Source organism: Nansenia antarctica (assembly GCF_963989245.1).
Source record: "Nansenia antarctica genome assembly, chromosome: 5".
NCBI classification, from domain to species: Eukaryota; Metazoa; Chordata; class Actinopteri; order Argentiniformes; family Microstomatidae; genus Nansenia; species Nansenia antarctica.
Window position 1 is genome coordinate 52,791,448 of NC_137690.1, and position 21,375 is coordinate 52,812,822.

Sequence of the window (21,375 nt, forward strand, 5' to 3'; positions counted from 1 at the left end):
TCATACCCATCCAGTTCAAAATCCATTCCTTTATCAGCATTGATCCATGTTTCCGAGATGGCAATTATTTTGAATGGTTTTGTGAATTGATTTAAATATTCCTTGATGTAATTAAAGTTGGCATACAGGCTTCTGCTATTGAAATGGATTATTGATAATTTGCTGTCCGTTTTAATGGTCTGGTTGTACTGTTCATCTGTGTAGTAGCTGCAGTTGTCGTTGATGTTGTAGAAGAAATTATTCTCCGGATCTATGTCATTTTTTAAGTCTAGTAAATTATGGTCCGTGTATTGAAATGTTCTCAGTTCCAGTTCCCCATGATCAGTAATACATTGAGTTATGTCATTAGTGTCTCCAGATGTAGATGAATGAGTTAAGTCAGGCAGTGTCATGGTTGTGTGTTGTGAATTCATACCTTACAGTCCGGTTTATGATGATCGTTAGTAATTGTCCAGTTCCTCGATGCTTCTGATGACCAATATTTTAGCTTGCTCCGGCGTTCCGTTTAGTTTAATGAAGATTTTGCAGTTTGTGGTCCAGGTATTTTGAATTTTACCCTGTTTTCTCAGGTAGCGTGCTTTTCTGGCGATGTCGCCGTTTCGTTTTGTCAGATGTTCGTTTATGAAGAAGTTTGTTCCTTTCAGCTTCCTTCCTTGTTTTAACAGTGCAGTTTTGTATTTTCTGTTGGTGAATCTCATAATGATGATTGCCGGATTGTCGCCGTCGTTTCTCCGGGGCAGAGGGTGGCATGCCTCGATGTTGTCGCAGTTCACTTCAATCCCCTTGGACTGGAGAAAGGGACCTGTTGCTCCGCGGAGCTGACATCCTGCTCGCCGGGCTCCCCCCGTTGTCAGCGGTCACCGCCCGAGCGTATGACCGGGGTTTGATGCGGATCCCAGTCACAATCACATCATTCATCCTGGTGTACTGCTCCAGATCCGCCACTCTGTTCTCCAGGTGCACCAGACGCTGGTCTTTCTCAGCGTTCTGGAGGCGGAGAGCCTTCACCTCCTCCACCAGGTCCAAGATGGCTTTCTGCTGCAGTTTGACAGTGGAAATCTCCCCTGTCAAGAAGTCCAGCGACCTCTTGATTTCATCGCCCTCCTCGGTTGTCAGTGCCTTCTTAGGACCCATGGTTTAGGACAAAATAAACAACAAGAAAAACAAGTCTTCAAACCTCCCGCTCCTCTGCTCCTCTGTCCACTCGCGTTTCCGCGTCACCGCGTCACTATCATGCACAGATCAGCCTTAAAACATGGAATCCCAAGCTGTGCCGACCAGGCATTTTCGCGGTGAACTATAAAGATGGGATGACGATGTTGTCCGATTTTTGTCCGTTGACGATTTCCATTGACCAATCAACGGTCTGCAGTGTCACACGTCACACACAGCCTGGCACGGAAAGTACCTTTTCTAACCCTTTCGAAGCTTAGCTAAAACCAGCACAGGTACTACGGCCTGGTACGACTCGGTTGGCAGTGGAGAAAGCAAAACAAACCGCGCTCACACGGTACGGTACGGTAGTGGAAAAGCGCCACAAGTGGAGCCTGCTGTATGTGGAACCTGCTGTATGTGGAACCTGCTGTAAGTGGAACCTACTGTACTGTATTGTATGTGGAATCTGGGATTCTAGGACCCCCTCGAAAACTGGGATTCTAGGACCCCTCGAAAACGAGATAGCATATCTAAAGGGGTTATTCCTAATAAAGCAATTTCTTATATATACTGTATCTGCAGTATGTGGAACCTGCTGTACTGTATGTGGAACTTACTGTACTGGATGTGGAACCTTATGTATGTAAAAGAAGTAGCGCAACTCTTGACCCAGTCACTGGTCATCTCCCGCCTTGACTAGTGCAACGCACTCCTGGCCGGGCTCCCCGCCTCCGCCATCAGACCTCTGCAGCTCATCCAGAATGCTGCTGCCTGTCTGGTGTTCAACCTCCCCAAATGTTCTCATGTCACCCCCCTCCTTCGCACCCTGCACTGGCTCCCGATAGCAGCTCGCGTCAGATTCAAGACCCTGGTGCTTGCCTACCAGGCAGCAAAAGGGACAGCATACCTGCAGGCAATGGTCAAACTTCAGCCGATTCACTCCGATCCTCCACCTCTGCTGGCCGACTGGCCCCACCACCTCTACACCAACGTGGCAGTCACGCTGCCCGGTCACATCACTTCACTACACTCGCTCCCTGCTGGTGGAATGAGCTTCCCACGGCTGTCAGTCACTCCCACTTCCGTCGGAGACTGAAGACCCATCTCTTCAGGTTACATCTTAACTGCTCCTCTTGAGACATCTACTACCCCCCAGCACTGTGTCTCCTGAGACACCTACTTCCCCCTATACTGTGTTTCCTAACAGTACTGTTTCTTCAGTGTAAAAAAAGAAAAGAAACTTTCTTCTTCCATCACGATGACTGCCAATGGCCCCTGGCCTGAGCTAGATTACTCTTCCTGCTACGACTGGTGAACTGATGATTTACTTGCTTAGTCAAATGTATCGATTGAAAGTCGCTTTGGAATAAGGTAACTGCTAAATGCCCTAAATGTAAATGTATGTGGAAATGTTCTTTTGGGAGAACGCCTGTTGAGGCAACACAATAGACAGAATAGAATGTACTGTGTTGAACATCTTTCATGAGTGACCAAGTCTGATCGTGCTGTGTTCAAGCTCTGTGATTTCATTCATCAGCCTCGTAAACCGTGTACTCCTGCCTGGTACAGGGCATGACATCTATAAACATTCACCGGCTGTCTCACACCCTGCCTGTATTATTCCTGTAGATATTCCATGACGTGGCGTACAAGGCCAAGGACCGGACAGACCTGCTGTCAGGCATAGATGAGTTCCTGGACCAGGTCACCGTGCTGCCTCCAGGAGAATGGGACCCCACGATACGCATCGAGCCCCCCAAAAATGTCCCATCTCAGGTAAGGTATTGTAATTCGCAGTGTGTGTGTGTGTGTGTGTGTGTATACACATACATGACAAGCAACTCAAGGTACCTTACGTTAAGAAATAGAACATGAAATGGAATATGGAACATAGTCCATAGAAGATCTACGATGGCATGGTTTACCATTGAGAGCTCCTCCTGGTGGTCCAGGTGGGTACTGACTGAGAGGTGTGTATGGTATTATGGCGCTTTTCCACTACCGTGCCGGGCCGCGTGATCCCGGTTTGTTCTGCTTTCTCCACTACCAACCGGGCCATAGTACCCGTGCCGTTTTTAGTTCCAGTTCGAGAGGGGTACTTTCAGTACTTTCGTGTCAGGCTGTGTGTGACGTGTGACGCTGCAGACCGTTGATTGGTCAATGGTAATCGTCAACATCGTCATCCCATGTTCATAGAATCGGTAACTGCCATTTTTAAATACCACAACAGATTTCACTCTCGGAAAATGTCACTTACTGTTTCTGTAATAACTTATTAATAAAGATTTGAACTTATTATCTTAGTTTAATGTCATTTCAATGCATCATAGAACTTTTATTTACAACAAGCATAACAAAAAAAAATCGCTATTATGGTGATGTGCTGTGCCTGTGCTAGACCGTTCCTCAGTCCAGCACGCTTCATCATCCCCCTTCTAAAACTGCCATCCCCCCTTTTCATCCCTAATGTCATTTTATCAATGAACATGGTATTATTGTTATTTCAACATTTAAGCCTCTTTCACACATAGTTCCCTATAATTTCCATGGAATCCCAAGCTGTGCCGACCAGGCGTTTTCGCCGTTCACTCATGAGCCAAATGCCGGTAGATTCGCGTCTTGCTCCCTTACATGTCAGCGTTTCCCTGGTTGTGCGATGTACTAGAACTACTAGATCTACTAGAACTGAAAGCGGCAAGTAACAGGCACGTAACATCCATATGCTGTATAAATAAATATATTTGACTACCAGCAAGACACCGGAGCACTCGTATCTATAACAAACGCAGAGATTGTATGAGCCCCGCCGTCAGTCCAATGGGAGCGTCAAGCACAGCCTTTCCGTAGAAATACATTGCTCCCTGTCTAATGTTATATATCTAACGTTACATGTTTTAAGGCTGATCTGTGCATGATAGTGCTGCATTTTGACACAATTCTTATCGCATTTCCCCCCGTTGAGCTGTATACCGGCACTTATTAAAGTGAAGTGCTCTTATGACACTTAACTCCTCCTACTGTCACCGCTCGTTCCTGGTCTGGTCAATGGAAAAGCGCCATTAGAGACCATAGAGGATGTGACCATGAGGTTGGGTCTCTCTCTCACTCACACTCTCTCTCTCTCTCTCTCTCTCTCTCTCTCTCTCTCTCTCTCTCTCTCTCTCTCCCTCTCCCTCTCCCTCTCCCTCTCCCTCTCTCTCCTGCAGATGAAGAGGAAGAGGCCGTCGGAGGCCAACGGTTCGGCCGCACCCTCCCCCGGAGACCAGGTGAAGGAGGAGGATCATGGGGCGGGGCCGGAGCTGCAGAGAACGGGGCGGTGAGACACGCACACACACACACACACACACACACACACACCAGAACCTACAACCTCACTATCTAATCTAGCTATGCTGCAGAATAATTAAAAAATAAAAAATAAAAATGATGCTGTGCTTGATCGAGTTTGCCTGAATCAGTGGAGCCAATGGGATAGTCTCAAAATTGCAAACCCCGCCCATCTGGCACTCCAGACAGGCCCAAGCAAATGGTAATCCAACCCAGGGCTGGTAAGCTGGCTTGCATTATGGTACACTGTATTAGTGTTGCATTAAATATTGTTCAATATTTAAATGTTAGAGGCGTTATGCATTCATTATTCATGTATAATGTAATCTATTAGTTACTAGCCACAGCATACTCAAGGTCTAAGTGTGATTGGTGCATTTAAGCATTGCAACTCCTGCAGATCTTGTGCCCTTGCTGGTAGAGTGTGTTTATTTGCAACACACACACATACACACACAGAACAAGTGTACACACACACACACACACTCGTATCTCCCTCAGACCGGCTATTGCATTATTAACCACTGCAGATCCACTCAGCTCTCTGCTGCTGTTTCTATAAAAAGCAGCATGCTGGCAGAGAGAGAGAGAGAATGAGAGGAAAGGACAAAAAAGGAGTGTGTGAGAGAAAGAGAGAGATAGGGATAAGTGAGTAAGGTGTTAGTCATATCCTGACAACATATAATTGGTTTCTGGCTTTGAGCTTAGAGTGTGAGGTGTGTGTGTGTGTGTGTGTGTGTGTGTGTGTGTGTGTGTGTGTGTGTGGATGTGTGTGTGTGGATGTGTGTACGTACATGTGTGTCTGTGGTGTGTGTGTGTGTGTGTGTAAATGGGTTCAACAGGAAACTGGGTCAGTGAGCAGGACGTCCCCAACCCCAGTGGCGCTCTAATGGGCTTCCCCATAGCGAGGAACCTACCGGTACTTCTGAGAAGAACCACAGTTACTGATCAATACAATGTGACTACTGTAGTCATAGATATAGATATAGAGATATTGGACCAGAACCAATTTGTTCTCCAGAATAAAGCAACAGTACTGTATGTGGGAATAAATTGTTTTTTTACGGTTTTGTGGTTCTCTGTGGCTCAGTTGGTAGAGCATGACGCTAACAACGCTTAGGTTGTGGGTTCGATCCCTGCTGGGACCATAATACTGAAACATGAACGCACTCACTGCGTAAGTCACTGCGTAAGTCGCTTTGGATAAAAGTGCCAGCTAAATGGCATATCATATTATAATTATTATTATTATTATTATTATGGTTTGATCGGTCAGCCTGGTGAAAGGTGTGAAGTGCCTTGTCAGATGACAAGATCATTTTGAATGTTACTTAAGAGGCAATATTTATAAAACATGTAAATGATATTATATTTATTTTACGGTGGAAAATGACATGAAACAGTTGTGTTATGTGTTCCTTTGTGAAGTAGTTTGTTGTGTTTCGTTGCCAAACCAAACAGGATCTTTGGAGGGCTGATGCTGGACATTAAACGCAAGGCCCCGTTCTACTGGAGTGACATCAGAGATGCGCTCAGCCTGCAGTGCCTGGCCTCCGTCCTCTTCCTGTACTGTGCCTGCATGTCTCCTGTCATCACCTTCGGAGGCCTGCTGGGGGAGGCTACCCAGGGCAACATCGTGAGTCTGTGAGCCTGCCGCCATCTTTCCTCATCTTTCTACATCCAACGTGGCTGACAAACACTATGCAGTCCAACCATCATTCATACCGTGTTACTCTCTCAGAGCACTCTTTCTCTCTCTTTCTCTCTTTCTCTCACCTCCAAAACAATATTCATCAAGAAGTAGGCTAATAAAGGAACATATGTATCTTCTGCCTCAGTTTTGGACTTGGTCTGACTCTCTATCTTAGTCTGTATGGGAACTTATATACAGTACCAGTCAAAAGTTTGGACACACTTTGTTGTGGGGAGTGGGGGTCTAAGTCTCATCCAAGTCACATGATGCGCGAGCTAACTAATCTCACTGTCTGCTGAACTCTGCTGCTGTTGAAATAACTTTTAGCTTCACGGAGCTAGGTAAAATTCCAGACAGCATAGAGAACACAGTCACAGTAAACTGTTTTCGAAGTAATTCTGCAGGTGTTAAGGTCAGTGCTGCTGCTACTTACACATGCATCATTGTTAGACCACCGTTAGTGCTAGCGATATCTATTTAACACCATTAGTGCTAGCGCTATCCCCCCCTAAGGTTAGCCGCAAAAAAAAAAACGGGTCACCTTTTTGGGCCATCACCAGTTTGCACCCCTGATAAGAGAAGCTATATCAAGAGACATGTGAAATATACAGTATGCTCAACTGTAGTAATTTATAATTTTACATTGGTTGCATTAACTTTTATGATTCAGCTTCATTGTACATCATCATAACCTCGGTCCCCATTACTACTGCAAATAAACCCTTACAAATGCAGGCAGGTATACCCCAGGTCATACCTTGTGTGTTAGATTCAAATTGACTTTGAGAAAGACTAGGGTCTTGAAACTACCTGAGCCTTCTTGACTTTCCATTTAGTTAATGTTAATGTGAATGTTAGTTTGTCTCAACTTTAGCATACCGTAATAACCCTGCAAAAATTGTCATGCAAACAATGTTTGTTTGAGGCATATCTGTTATGTAACTTGGATTGCAGAGATGGGTGTTCGGCCTACGAGAACACAGTCACGGTAAACAGTTTTCGAAGTAATTCTGCAGGTGTTAAGGTCAGGGCTGCCGCTACTTACACATGCATCATTGTTAGACCACTGTTAGTGCTAGCGATATCTATTTAACACCATTAGTGCTAGCGCTATCCCCCCCCCTAAGGTTAGCCGCAAAAAAAAAAGTGTCACCTTTTTGGGCCATCACCAGTTTGCACCCCTGATATATGGATTTTACAACTTGCAAACCAAGTGGCCGGCAATGGCCTGGGTATGGAGGGGTCACACTTATCATATCGTTAGCCTCATAGCATAATTGCCTGAGTCATGCTTCACTTGTGGTCAGCTGAGCCATTGCATGGAGTGTCAAAGAGATGACTTGGGCAGATAGTGATTTTGGAATGTAACAAGCATTCTGATAGGCTGATGGCATAAGCAATAATGCACAGTGAATCAGCAGTGTTAGGAGAGTAGAGTTAGGCAGATATCTCAATTTGGCCAAAATATGACTTTATGCAGTTAAGCTATGAGGCTAACGATATGTTGTGAAGACGACACATCCCTCTCTGAGGGCCCGGCGCAGGCGGAGCGCCGAGGTGTTCCATGCACCATGTCATCACTTTTGGAAACTGGCCAAGAGAGCGAGTCGGGATCAAAAGCTCAGATGACGTTTGCGAATCTGCTCGTGCCTGTTTGAAAATCACCCTGATAACTCTTTCAATTAGTAACACTGTAAAAAAAAAAAAAAGCTGAGGTCACTGTAAAAAAAGAAATGTCAACTTCAACTGCTCTTCATGCACTTGTCTTTGTCGCTGGTTTAGCACAGTAGGATGTGGAGAGAACCTTCTATATGACACATCTCTAGTGCATTAATGCTTCTACAGTGTCAGCTACTCTCCTCCCAGCTTTGTTTCACACAATGAGTCAGATGCACACGCACACGCACACACTAACTAACCCAGATGTCTTTATTAGGCAGGAGACTGTTGGCATAACGAGCGTCAGGGCGCTGGTGTGTGTGATGCGTCTGAGTAAACTAAGCAGGCGCTCCAGCACGTAGAGATATAGACCCAGTTAGGCCAACACAGTGGAAAAACTAGAGCAGTTTATCTAGTCGGTCTGGTGCTACGCTGGAATGTCTGTTTCATCAGAACTGTGGGGTTTCTCCTCTCCTCCTTCTTTGCCTCTTTAACTCAGACAGACCCCCCTCCCCCTATGGTCTTTCCCTCCTCCATATATTGACATCCTCCATTTTCTCTCTCTCTCTCTCTCTCTCTCTCTCTCTCTCTCTCTCTCGTCTTGCTACAGAGTGCCATAGAGTCTCTGTTCGGGGCGTCTCTGACGGGCGTGGCCTTCTCCCTGTTTGCGGGTCAGCCCCTCACTATCCTGGGCAGCACCGGGCCCGTCCTGGTGTTTGAGAAGATCCTCTTCAAGTTCTGCAAGTGAGTGTCTCGGGTCAGCGACGCCGGTCTTGACTCGGCCTCAATCACATACTCTTCTGCAGGAGGCCCCCCGGTGGCAGCTACCCGCAAAGACACCCTGTCATGTTTCATGCAGGATATTCTTTTTTCTCTAAACAACAGACTATATTGGATGTAGAAAGACAGGGTGTGTGTGTGTGTTGGTGTGTTTGGTGTGTGGGTGTGTGGGTGTGTGGGTGTGTGGGTGTGTGTCTCTGTCTCTGTCTGTTTCTCTGTGTGTGTGATTGCGTGCCTGTGTGTGCGTCCCTCTCTCTAACCATCTCCCTCCCTCCCCCAGGGACTACGGCCTGTCCTACCTGTCTCTGCGGGCCAGCATCGGCCTGTGGACGTCCTTCCTGTGCCTGGTGCTGGTGGCCACGGACGCCAGCTCCCTGGTGTGCTACATCACGCGCTTCACGGAGGAGGCCTTCGCTGCGCTCATCTGCGTCATCTTCATCTACGAGGCCCTGGAGAAGCTCTTCCACCTGGGCGAACACTACCCGGTCAACATGCACAACGAGCTGGACAACCTCACCCTCTACTCGTGAGTCAGGGCCTGAGACAAACAGTGGTCCTCTGTGGCTCAGTCGGTAGAGCATGGGCGCTAACAACGCGTAGGTTGAGGGTTCGATTCCCACTAGGACCGTGTATACTGAAAAATGGATGCACTCACTGCGATGTAAGCCGCTTTGGATAAAAGCATCTGCTGAATGGCATTTATCTCGTAGATGTAGATGACGCAGATGAGTCCGGCACAGGGATTCATTCAATGAGAACACCTACATATTATATAGTATAATATATATATATATATAATTATTCCTCATTCCGTTCCGTGCGTTACTATGAGCCCGTTCTTCGATTTCTACCTCCACCAGCCTCCCCTGCTACTGAGAGGCCAGATTGTGGTACTGTATTCTATTACTCATGATCGTGCGTGTCTACAGTGTGTTTTGGATGATGTACTGTATTATGTTACTGGTCATCTCCCACCTTGACTACTGCAACGCACTCCTGCCTGGGCTCCCCGCCTCCGCCATCAGACCTCTGCAGCTCATCCAGAATGCTGCTGCCTGTCTGGTGTTCAACCTCCCCAAATTCTCTCATGTTCCCCCCTTCCTTCGCACCCTTCACTGACTCCCGATAGCAGCTCGAATCAGATTCAAGACCCTGGTGCTCGCCGACCGGGCGGCAAAGGGAACTGCCTCCTCCTACATGCAAGCAATGGTCACCCCCCAAACATCCCGCCCGCTCACTCCCCGTGTTCCGCTGTAGACTGAAGACCCATCTCTTCAGGCTACACCTTAACTGTCCCTCCTGAGACATCAACTACCCCCCTGTACTGTTTCCCCTGTGTCAAATATATATATTTTTTAAAATTCCTCCTTCTAGCACGACTGCCAATGGCCCCTGGCCTGAGCATAGATGACTTTTTAGGCTATGACTGGCAGATAGATGATTCTCTTACTTTGTCATATGTATTTGTTGTAAGTCGCTTTGGATAAAGACGTCTGCTAAATGCCCAAAATGTAAATGTAATGTAAATGTTATCAAAACATGTTGTCAAAACATACTGTACAGTATGTCCTCGTTCCATGTTGGTTTTATATAAGATGATGGGGAACACAAAGTGTTTTTATGATGATTGTGTTCATGTTCTCAGGTGTCCATGTTCTCCACCGGTCAATGCTTCAGCACAGATCCTCCATACATGGAACCAGACAGGGCACACAGAAGACTCTATACCCTGGAGCAAACTCAACGTGTCGGTGAGAACACACACACACACACACACTCACACACATACTGTAGGTAACAATGTACATACACACTCTCTCTTTCTGGCATATGCAGAGACTCATGTCCTTCTAGCCCATGTGTTGCCCTGACCCTTGAGCCCTGACCTCTGACCACTCTCCCAGATGTGTAAGCTGTTCCATGGGGATTTTGTGGGCTCTGCCTGCGCTCACCACGGACCCTACATCCCTGACGTGCTGTTCTGGTCCATCATCCTCTTCTTCACCACATTCTTCCTCTGCTCCTTCCTCAAACAGTTCAAGACAGAACGCTACTTCCCTACCAGGGTGAGAGGTCACACCTGAGGTCGCATGTGGGCGTGGGCGTGTGCGCGTGCGCGTGCGCGTGAGCGTGTGTGTGTGTGTGTGTGTGCGTGCGTGTGCATGTAAACACCCTCCTACACAGGCGTTCTCAGTGACTGTGTGATACTGTGTTTAGCGGTCCTCATAAATGTAATAATATAACGCTGTTCTGTCAACACTGCTACAATAATGTGTTGTTGGCAGTGTGTGATTGTGTGTTGTTGTTGTTATTATATGTTGTGTAGGTGTTCTCATTGAGTGAATTTAATTATTAATTATTAGTGAATTTAATTATTAATTAAAAAAAACTGTTAAGAGTTGTTGTTATTATGTGTTGTGTAGGTATTCTCACGAAGTGAATAATAATGTATGTATTGTTGGCGATGTGTGTTGTTGTGTGGGTGTTCTTGCTGAGTGAATTGAATTCTAACGAAAAGAAGTGTTGTTGTGTGTTGTAAAGGTGCGCTCCACCATCAGTGACTTTGCTGTGTTCCTGACCATCATGATCATGGTGCTGGTGGACTATCTGATGGGGATCCCCTCACCTAAACTCAACGTTCCTGACCGCTTTGAGGTAGGGTCACATCTTGTGTGTGTGTGTATGTGGACGTGCGTGCGTGCGTGCGTGCATGCATACATTTCAGAATACATGGTCTCGGCAGGAATCGAACTCGCAACCTAAGCGTTGTCAGTGCCATGCTCTACCAACTGAGCCACAGAGGACCTTGTCTCATTCCACATGCACTAATGTCTACAGCCTGAGACATGTGAGACTCATGTTAGCCCGTGTCTCCTGTCTGCCTCTCTAGCCCACGTCTAAGAACCTGTCTGCCTCTCTAGCCCACGTCTAAGAACCTGTCTGCCTCTCTAGCCCACATCTAAGAACCGCGGCTGGCTGATGGACCCCCTGGGTCCTAACCCCTGGTGGACCCTGCTGGTGTCGGCCGTCCCCGCCCTCCTCTGCACCATCCTCATCTTCATGGACCAGCAGATCACCGCCGTCATCATCAACCGCAAGGAACACAAGCTGAAGGTGAGCATCATCTTCTTCAGAGTTTCATAAAGATGAAGGCTGAGATTTGCAACCCAACTGGATTCGATAGGAGCCCCTAAATCTCTCTTAACGCTGTTTTAATAATAATAATAATAATAATAATAATAACTTTTTGTAACATTTGTATAGCGCTTTTCCTGCAAACGTTGCAGCTCAAAGTGCTCCAATCATTATATAATCATAATTTAATTATTTAGTCATTTGAAGGCAATATTAAAAAGATGGGTTTTTAGTCTTGACTTGAACATATTTGCTGAGGTTCCATCCCTAATGTAAACTGGCAGTGCATTCCACAATTTGGGTGCATAAAATGAGAATGCAGCCTCACCAAATCTCTTCTTTTGTACATGTGGTACACAGAGAAAACCAGCGTGTTCTCTTGTTGAATTTAGTGGTGTCTCTCTCTGATGAAGTGTGTGTGTGTGTGTGTGTGTGTGTGTGTGTGTGTGTGTGTGTGTCTACAGAAAGGCTGTGGGTACCACCTGGACCTGCTGGTGGTGGCGGTGATGCTGGGCGTGTGCTCCATCATGGGCCTGCCCTGGTTCGTGGCGGCCACGGTGCTCTCCATCTCCCACGTCAACAGCCTGAAGGTGGAGTCGGGGTGCTCCGCCCCTGGGGAGCAGCCCAAATTCCTGGGCATACGAGAGCAGAGGGTCACAGGGTTCATGATCTTCGTCCTCATGGGCTGCTCCGTCTTCATGACCTCCGCCCTCAAGGTGTGGTGGTGTGTTGTGGTGTGGTGTGGTGTGGTGGGGTGTTGTACTGTCTTGTGTCGTAGTTGATGGTTATACTGTATAGGAGACATCATCATGACTAGCAGTGGAGGCTGGTGGAGGTAGAAATCGGAGGACAGGCTCATTGTCATGCAAGGAATGGAATGAGGAATGGTGTCAAACCCAGTCCTAGCTAAGACTTTCACCATTTAGTTGAAATGTTACCATTCATGTTTCTATGATCTAAGGTGTGAGGAGACTAGGTACAATACATGAAGGATAACATGTTCCTCTTCTATCCTCCTCTTCTGTTCTCTTCTCTCCTCTTCTCTGCTCCCCAGTTCATCCCTATGCCTGTGCTCTATGGGGTCTTCCTCTACATGGGAGCCTCTTCACTCAAAGGCATACAGGTGAGATTAGATTAGATTCATTGAGTTCTTCAAGATATGATCAGAGATGTGTATCTTTTAAAGGCAAATCGATTACAATGTCTTGTATGTAATGAAACGTGTGCTCCTTGTGATTTAATTCCCTTTCATCAAGGAAACGTTGATCACAAAAGTGTGTGGTGCTGTGTTGTGTGTGTGTTGTTAAATGCTCTCTTTCTCTCTCTCTCCCTCCCCCCCTTCCTCTTCCTCCCCTTTCCCTCCCCTCCTTCCTCCCCTCACCCCTCAGTTCTTTGACCGTATCAAATTATTTGGCATGCCAGCCAAGCACCAGCCAGACCTGATCTACCTGCGCTACGTGCCGCTGTGGAAGGTGCATGTGTTCACCCTGGTACAGCTCACCTGTCTGGTGCTGCTGTGGGTTATCAAGGCCTCCTCCGCAGCAGTGGTGTTCCCTATGATGGTAAATAACGCTCCCTCCACGCACGCACGCGCACACACACACACACACACACACATACACGCATGCATGTATACATACATACATACATACATACATACATACATACATACATACATACATACATACACACACACACACACACACACATGCAAACACTGGTCTAACTCAACTTTCTGGTGCTACCCTGGGTCATTCCTATGGTGCCAACTAATGCCACTCTCCCAGCCCCCACCCATACCCTACCCTGGTCACACACTGGTTCAGGACAACATGGTGGTACCTTAACTGTGTATGTTTATTTGCAATGGAATACATTTGAAAATGGAATAAATGCTAATGGGATAAATCCTGCCTGCCTAAATACCTGCCTGTGAAAAGTGTGAAACCTTTGAAAGGCATTTTCTCTCTTAGTTGATTTAAGGTGTACCAATATTCAAATACAGACATCTTCTTCAACTTTCATGCAACTTTTCAGATTTTAATGTATGACACATCATTTGAAAGCTTACAATCTGCCCTTCCATAATCTGTCAAACTGAAAAATGACCTCCCACTACTTGCAGCCTTTTTCACCAGACCCTGTCACAAATCACAAAAACATGTATTGTTTTGTGATAAAAAAACAAAAAAAACAATACAATAACGGATGTCTCCTAGAAAACCATTCTGCTCTATTTTATGAAAGGTTCTGGCCCTGGTGTTCATCCGGAAGCTTCTTGACTTCTTCTTCACCAGTCGGGAGCTGAGCTGGCTGGATGACCTGATGCCTGAGAGCAAGAAGAAGAAGGAGGACGACAAGAAGAAGAAAGAGAGAGAGAAACAGGTAACACACACACACACACACACACACATAACAGGTACACACACACACACACACATAACAGATAACATAAACACACAACTGATAACACACACATAACAGGTAACACACACACACACACACACACACGACGGGTAACACACACATAACAGGTACACACACACATAACAGATAACATAAACACCCGACGGATAACACACACACATAACAGGTACACACACACACATAACAGATAACATAAACACCCGACGGATAACACACACATAACAGGTACACACACACATAACAGGTACACACACACATAACAGGTACACACACACATAACAGGTAACACACACACAGCGGCTTCGAGCACCTATCAGCCGTCTCTGCATGCAGGGCCACCAACAAAATGGAAACAACACAGAAAATGCATTTAACATACAAGGAAGTACCAGATTGTACCTGTTGTGTTCTATTCCATAAGAGCAGCATTATGTTTTTTTTATTCTAATAATTAATATAATCTAATAATTCCCAAGCTATACATCATTTGTTTACAAAACCTCCTCTCTGGAGCAGAACGCTGTGGAATGTTTATAGGAATACGTTATGAAGAACGTTGTAATAGAATTTTACATTACATTTTTGGCATTTAGCAGACGCTTTCCAAAGCGACTTACAATCAATACTTTTGACTAAGTAAGTGAATCATCCATCCACATAGCAGGAAAAAGTAATCTATGCTCAGGCCTGGGGCCATTGGCAGTTGTCGTGCTAGAAGGAAGAGTATTTTATTTTTATTTTTTATTTTTTAATGACAAAGGAGAAACAGTACAGGGGGTAGTAGATGTCTTAGGAGAAACAGTACAGGGGCGTAGTAGATGTCTCAGGAGAAACAGTACAGGGGGTAGTATAGTATGTCTCAGGAGAAACAGTACAGGGGGGTAGTAGATGTCTCAGGAGAAACAGTACAGGGGGTAGTATAGTATGTCTCAGGAGAAACAGTACAGGGGGGTAGTAAATGTATTAGAATGGAATAGAAGTGGTGTGACAACACACCACAGAACTACGGAGTGAAATGCAGCAACAGAGAGAACAGCACGTTGTCCTGTTGTGTCCCAGGAGAGGGAGGCCCTGCTGCTCGTGCAGGAGGAGGTGGGGGTCAAGGTTCACTTTGACGGGACAGACCTGCTGAAGATCCCAGCCAAGTCCCTGTCAGGGAGGTGAGTGTCCACAGCCCTCCATGCAGCCCCAGGGTGTACAGTACTGCAGACCAGACATGACTCCACTTTAGGATTTGTTTTCTCTGTGCTCGATTGAGCTTGCCTAGCACCATGGAGCCAATGGACTAGCTCTAAACGTTCAAGCCCCACCCATCGGGCACTCCAGGCAGGCCTAATCAAACAATTTTGGGACAGAAAACAAATACTATGTTGAATCCAGGTCTGCTGTACACCAACATGACATGAACAGGAGGACACAGTTCTTTCCTTTGTCCTCACGTCTGTTTTAATGGTGCTGTCATGCCAGATTATGTCCGCCTGCCAAATAGTGTCCGCCTGATGGAATCAATGTGGGTGCTCCGTAATGCCTCATTTGATAAGTAAGTAAGCTAAGTAAGTAAGCTAGCTAGCTATGAATGGAAACAAAGTAGTATCAAGTTGTGGAATTATATTTAGCACTACTTTGGCTGATGTGATGTGGGTTATCTAGCCAACTCCGTAACATTAGCGAAGCGAATCATGTGTGAAATTAGCATGCTAGCATGTGTTTTAATATAAAATGGCCATGCCAGCATAAAAGCTATAGCTGAGTGAGCCTGCATCACCGTAATGCTATTCAAGTGCAAGAAGATGCATGCGTCAACATAGCAACGGCATTCGAAAGACATTGATTACATCAGGCGGACAGTATTTGGCAGGCGGACATAATCTGGCATGACAGCTCCATTGTAATGATGTTAAGACATTTTACCTCCATGTTTTTTTTTATTGTGGTGAATACTACTAGTGATGCTGCTGATGGTTCCAGTAGTTCTATAACGTGTCTATCTATCTATATGTCTATATGAACAGATCGTACAGAATAGAGGCTATGGATGAAGAAGCGGTAGGGGTGGGTGTCTGATACACGCTGTATACGTGGCCTCTGCTGGGTCTTAACCCCGCTCAGTCAGTCATATACAGTCATATAACACCGACCAGCGCATGGCTACGTCTGTAGCTATCGCCCTAGACCCTTTGTATAGAAAACACCCTCCACTGAGGGATGTGGTGTGTTTTTAGTGTTTGGGAACTGCTTGTTGATGTGGTGCCATAACCCAGTAGAGGAGCACAGCTCAGAAAGCGTGCTAATACTACATGACTAATAGCTACATTGATTCCACACAGTGAACTGGCCACAGACAAGTGTTCTGAGATAGACAGCTGCCACCAGTGCAGTGGTTTACTAGTAGAACCAGTGCTGCTGGCCCAGTCAGGACGTTGTCTACAGTGATAGTGAACTGGTGCCAATCAGTGCCAAAAATGCATGTTTGTCTCTCCCTCTGTTCTGTACTGGTTGTCCTGTTCCTCACTGCTTATGCTGTGTGTGTGTGTGTGTGTGTGTGTGTGTGTGTGTCTGTGTGTCTGTGTGTCTGTGTGTCTGTGTGTCTGTCTGTGTATGTGTGTGTGTGTGTATCTGCATACCTGTTGTGTGTGTGTGTGTGTGTGTGTGTGTGTGTGTGTGTGTGTGTGTGTGTGTGTGTGCATGCATACCTGTTTTGTGTGTGTGCGCTTGGTGCATGTAGCTCTGACCCCTCAGTTGTTAATATCTCTGATGAAATGGCCAAAAGCGGGCCGTGGAGACCAGTGACCTCGGGTGCAGACTTCCCCCAGCCTGTGAAGCATAGCCAAAGGTAGCTATAGACCCCTAACATCCCCTCTGGGCCCAGTATCTCAAAACATTTAATCTTGATCAGAATCTTAAACTTTTTTTTGCGATCCAAGATCAAATCTATCTGGCAGATTTTCAGTAGTGTTGGGGAAATCAGACAGCTCTGATCAGACAGCTCTGATAGTGGATAGCAAAAAAGAGTCATCCAGATTAAAGTTTTTGAAATACTGGCCCCTGGAGATCAATACAGTTGATTTTGATGTCTCACTCTCCCTTAGTTGGCTCTCCTCTCTCTACAGGACTTGGAGGAGCCTGCCGAGGCACCTTGAGTCCACTGAAATGTCCTATGACTGATATTGAATAGCACAACATGGCAGTTTCATGAGAAAAGGACTGCTTTTTGGATCTCTTATTAACTTTGGCCATTTGCATGTAGCATATGTTGTGACGTGTGTGTGTGTGTGTGTGTGTGTGTGTGTGTGTGTGTGTGTGTGTGTGTGTGTGTGTGTGATTTGTGTGGATGTTTTCAGAAAACAAAGAGTTATATCTGTTCTGGAATGATGATTACTATGGCTGCTTTTATCAATATGATATATCTTACCCTTACTAATTAGGGTTAAGAACAGCATACATTTATTAACACCATCTGTATGATTTATGTCTTCCTAGTCTGGGGTGTTAAACCTGTATTCCTAGGGCATGGAGTGAGCTTTCAGTTTTAACTTTAGCATCGTCTGACACTCGACAGACAATATCGCACTTGCATCAAAAACACATTTTGTGCTAATTCTTGAAACTATCTTGCCCCTAACAGATTAATACTAACACTTCTCTTATCCCCATATGTCTCTCCTCTCTGTCTCTCTCTTTCTCTGTCTCTCTCTCTCACACAGCCAGGAGAAGGTGGCCTGTGTTAGAGTGAACATAGACACAGGGACAGGAGTAGGGCAGAGTACCACCGCAGAGACCAGCTTGTGATGAAGGACCATGCCCTGCCCTGACACCTGGCCCCCCTGCCCCTTACCCCACTGAGGGTCCCCCTGTTAGCAGGTGAGCCAGGCCTGTAACACTGCAGCCTGTCTGGAGACCTGGAGAACCCTTATGTATAGGCAGAAGCAGTTAAGCTCCACCCCAGTGTAGCAGTATTGGGGCCCTGAAGCCCCCCTTAGTGCACAGACAGAGGACTTACCTGCAGTGGAGAGCACATTTCTGCGGTATGAATTAACCATGCTGACACTGCCCACCGTAACCCGCCATTTTGGGTCATAATAATCCCAAATACTGTAAGTTCAACCATCACCATGAACTATGCTGCAACTGCCCACAGACTCCACCATTGTAGGTCCTAATAACCCCTTGTAATGAATCATCACCACCACCACCACTGCAGATGCCAAAGGGGGCCACACTTATAGGGATCTTTGATGGTTGTGTATGCTTGAATTTACTTTTATGTTTAAAAGGTGTGTATTTTAGTTTCAAGTGTATGTGATTTTATTTGTTATCATTTTAATAGTTTTACAGCACATCCTCCTCTGTTTTCTGGCATTTGCATTTTCTCCCACAAATATATATTTTAGAAAAAGTACTAAACCAAACCAGCAAACCAGCAACTATACACACCATGTCCAAAAGAGACTTTTCATTCAAGCCTTGATGATTGTATCAGTGCCAACATACTTACAAAACTGCAAACCAGTAACCCAATACATTTACAGTATATGCCTTCCTGATTATCTTTCCTGTCTGTGAAAGAGTTGATCAAATCACAACTTCTGCAGAAAGGCCGACTGGTAACCTTGTTTCACTGCCCCTGGACTATCTTTATGTACTGTACAGTAACTCTGCAAAGTTCACTTCTTAGTATATTGCTGCTCACATCAAGCTGTTCAGCTGAAGATAGATGTTTTTATGTGAATGTCCCTGCTCAGATATGGTGTTTGAGTGGATTTTTTTTTTTTTTTGTCTGTTATGTTTTAAAAGACAATATTTTCTGAAAGGCCATATTACCATTAAGGAAGTGGTGGTATGAATCTATTTGTACAGAAAGCACTTTAGATTTGTTTGCCAGTAGGAAGTACAGAAGCTAGCTCATACACAGACCTGAATTTACCTGAACATTTTTCAATACCCCCAAAATGAACACAGAAGTGTTAGTCAGGAAACAACAGCTTTTCCAATTGTTGTGAGTACTTTACTGTCTGTTATTGTCTGTATCGCAATTATTTTAATGGATAGGAAATTGAAAAATTGTGTGGTCAAAATATTTAAATGAACAATGCTGACAAGGTACTTTATGAAATCTGATTCTCTCTCAGTATTGACTCACCTTTGTTGCTCCTGTTTTGGTATCACTGTGTCACATGTCAAATGCATCAGTCAAGTCAGTGTTAGAGATGTTGTTTTATGTTGAATATTTACTCAGCTGTAAAATGTGTATTTGTGATGATATACAATTGTTTTCATGGCTTAGCCCACATGCTCTTGTTTTAGCAATAATAGAAGAGTACCATGGATGTAGTGACAGTTCTATTACTAAGTCGCAACAGGTAGTTTGTCAAACCCCACATCTTTGTGTGTCTGCTGTGTTGACTAGTGTGTAGCTGACTTTACGGACAATAGCTTACGTGCCTTGTGAAAGCTCTTTGTGTGTCGTTTATTCATACTGTAAATGTATAGTATTAATGTTCAGGTACAGTACACATGGCACTGAAATGCCAAAGAGACAAGAGCTGGAGTATTTTTGCAGTATTGTTCTGAATGTCGACAGTATGTGAAAGCCATACTCTCAAACAAACCCACAACAGAACTGATGTGTTACAAATGTATTTATTCATACTCTTCAATTTCTAGTCAAGATATTTACTTGTATGTATTTCTGTCACAGTTGTAGTTTGTTCACATCTGGTACAGTGAGAACTCTAATGTATGGATACTCTGATGTTCATGTTTATTTTAAATGCAATATCAGTTAATGTGCACCAATAATTTAACTTCAATATCACTGGTGAAAATTGCAGAAATGGTTAACATTTCACCAAACACTTGTTTTCTTTATAGAAAAGACAATAATATAATTGTTACAATTTTCCTTTCAACAAAATCCTAATAATATCTGTACACTATTTTGGGTCATTACAAATGTTGTTTTGATATTGTTCTCAGTAGGTACTTCAACTCATTGTATAACACAAATGGTATTGCAGTGCAATGGATTCCATGTGTATTATATTTTATCTTGGATCTACATGGATCTGTATCATAGAAATCCGGTGTTCCTTAGGACCATGTATTACACTGACTACACAACACTGCAGTCAAGCACAGACAAATCCTACTATTATGTTGTTAGATAAAACAAATATTTTTTTGTAACTGTTGATGGAAAGCAATAAAAGTATGTCAATGTCTATCATCCTCTCTGTATTTAAAGGTGCAGAATGTAGTTTTGGTCATTGCTGCCCTCCATTGCCACACTGCAAAATAAAACATATCCTATGTATTGTAGCAAGCCCTCGCCTGGACCGCGTCAACACACCCCCAGCAGAGAGTACTGTCAGCCACGTGGTGCATTTATTAGTTGAAATAATAGTTCAGGTAGTCTAACTGAAAACCTCGCTCCTCTGGAGGGGGAGAAAAAGGTAATCCACAAAACAGATAATGCAAAAATAGTCCAACAGAAAACCGCCCTCATCTGGAGGGGTAAAAAAGGGTAATCCACAAAATAGGTAGCTTATTGTTAAAATAGTTATACAGTATGTCTATGTAACCCTAACAAAATAGATATGCACTGTAGGCCAGTGCTCGACTTTGTCCCCATATTTTAAATGTGGTTTCAGAGAACAAAGTTACAATGTTCAATCTTGTTTATCTTGGGCTTTAAAAGCTTTTAAAAAACTAAGATCTTACAACCCTGGTCCTTTAACCAAGCAACAAAACACACTACCAGTATATACATGTCATTATAGTGCACGTATACAAAAGGTAAAAGAAAGGCCTTTTGGTTCACTTGTAGATGGAAAAAAAGGAAGTTGAACTTGCTGATGTATTATTCAAATGGTTTCACATTTGATGAGTCATTTAGGTGACATTTGTTGAAAATGGTCACATTTTGGCAACTTTGAGAACTTTGTAGACCAGCAACAAGTGCTTTTGATATGTTTCAGTTCTTTTTTGTGTTCAGTGAGAAAAGTCCAGTCTGCCTTGGGCTTGAACAAGTGCACTGAAGTCATAGACTTATAGACTAGTGCACTCATCACACTTTTTTTCCAGACTTTTATTCTGAAACTTTTTTTTTCTGACTTTTATTCTGAAACGTTTATTTCCCAGACTTTTATTCTGAAACTTTTTTTTTCTGACTTTTATTCTGAAACGTTTATTTCCCAGAC

The 21,375-nt window shown here is 44.6% G+C and overlaps 1 protein-coding gene across 1 annotated transcript in view; it reads left to right on the forward strand.

The window, feature by feature from the left end:
• The window catches only part of LOC308157001 (sodium bicarbonate cotransporter 3-like), a 56,659-nt gene extending 36,302 nt beyond the window's left edge, over positions 1-20,357 (forward strand). The window contains exons 11-26 of the mRNA XM_080530470.1: positions 2,785-2,931; positions 4,362-4,471; positions 5,944-6,118; positions 8,445-8,578; positions 8,895-9,140; positions 10,260-10,365; positions 10,519-10,680; positions 11,156-11,269; positions 11,567-11,728; positions 12,214-12,465; positions 12,804-12,872; positions 13,138-13,311; positions 13,997-14,134; positions 15,236-15,336; positions 16,902-17,009; positions 17,881-20,357. Of these exons, the coding sequence (XP_080386596.1) occupies positions 2,785-2,931; positions 4,362-4,471; positions 5,944-6,118; positions 8,445-8,578; positions 8,895-9,140; positions 10,260-10,365; positions 10,519-10,680; positions 11,156-11,269; positions 11,567-11,728; positions 12,214-12,465; positions 12,804-12,872; positions 13,138-13,311; positions 13,997-14,134; positions 15,236-15,336; positions 16,902-17,009; positions 17,881-17,965 (2,283 nt within the window). The 3' untranslated portion in view covers positions 17,966-20,357. The remainder of the gene's footprint in view (positions 1-2,784; positions 2,932-4,361; positions 4,472-5,943; positions 6,119-8,444; positions 8,579-8,894; positions 9,141-10,259; positions 10,366-10,518; positions 10,681-11,155; positions 11,270-11,566; positions 11,729-12,213; positions 12,466-12,803; positions 12,873-13,137; positions 13,312-13,996; positions 14,135-15,235; positions 15,337-16,901; positions 17,010-17,880) is intronic.
• The last annotated feature ends 1,018 nt before the right edge of the window (positions 20,358-21,375 follow it).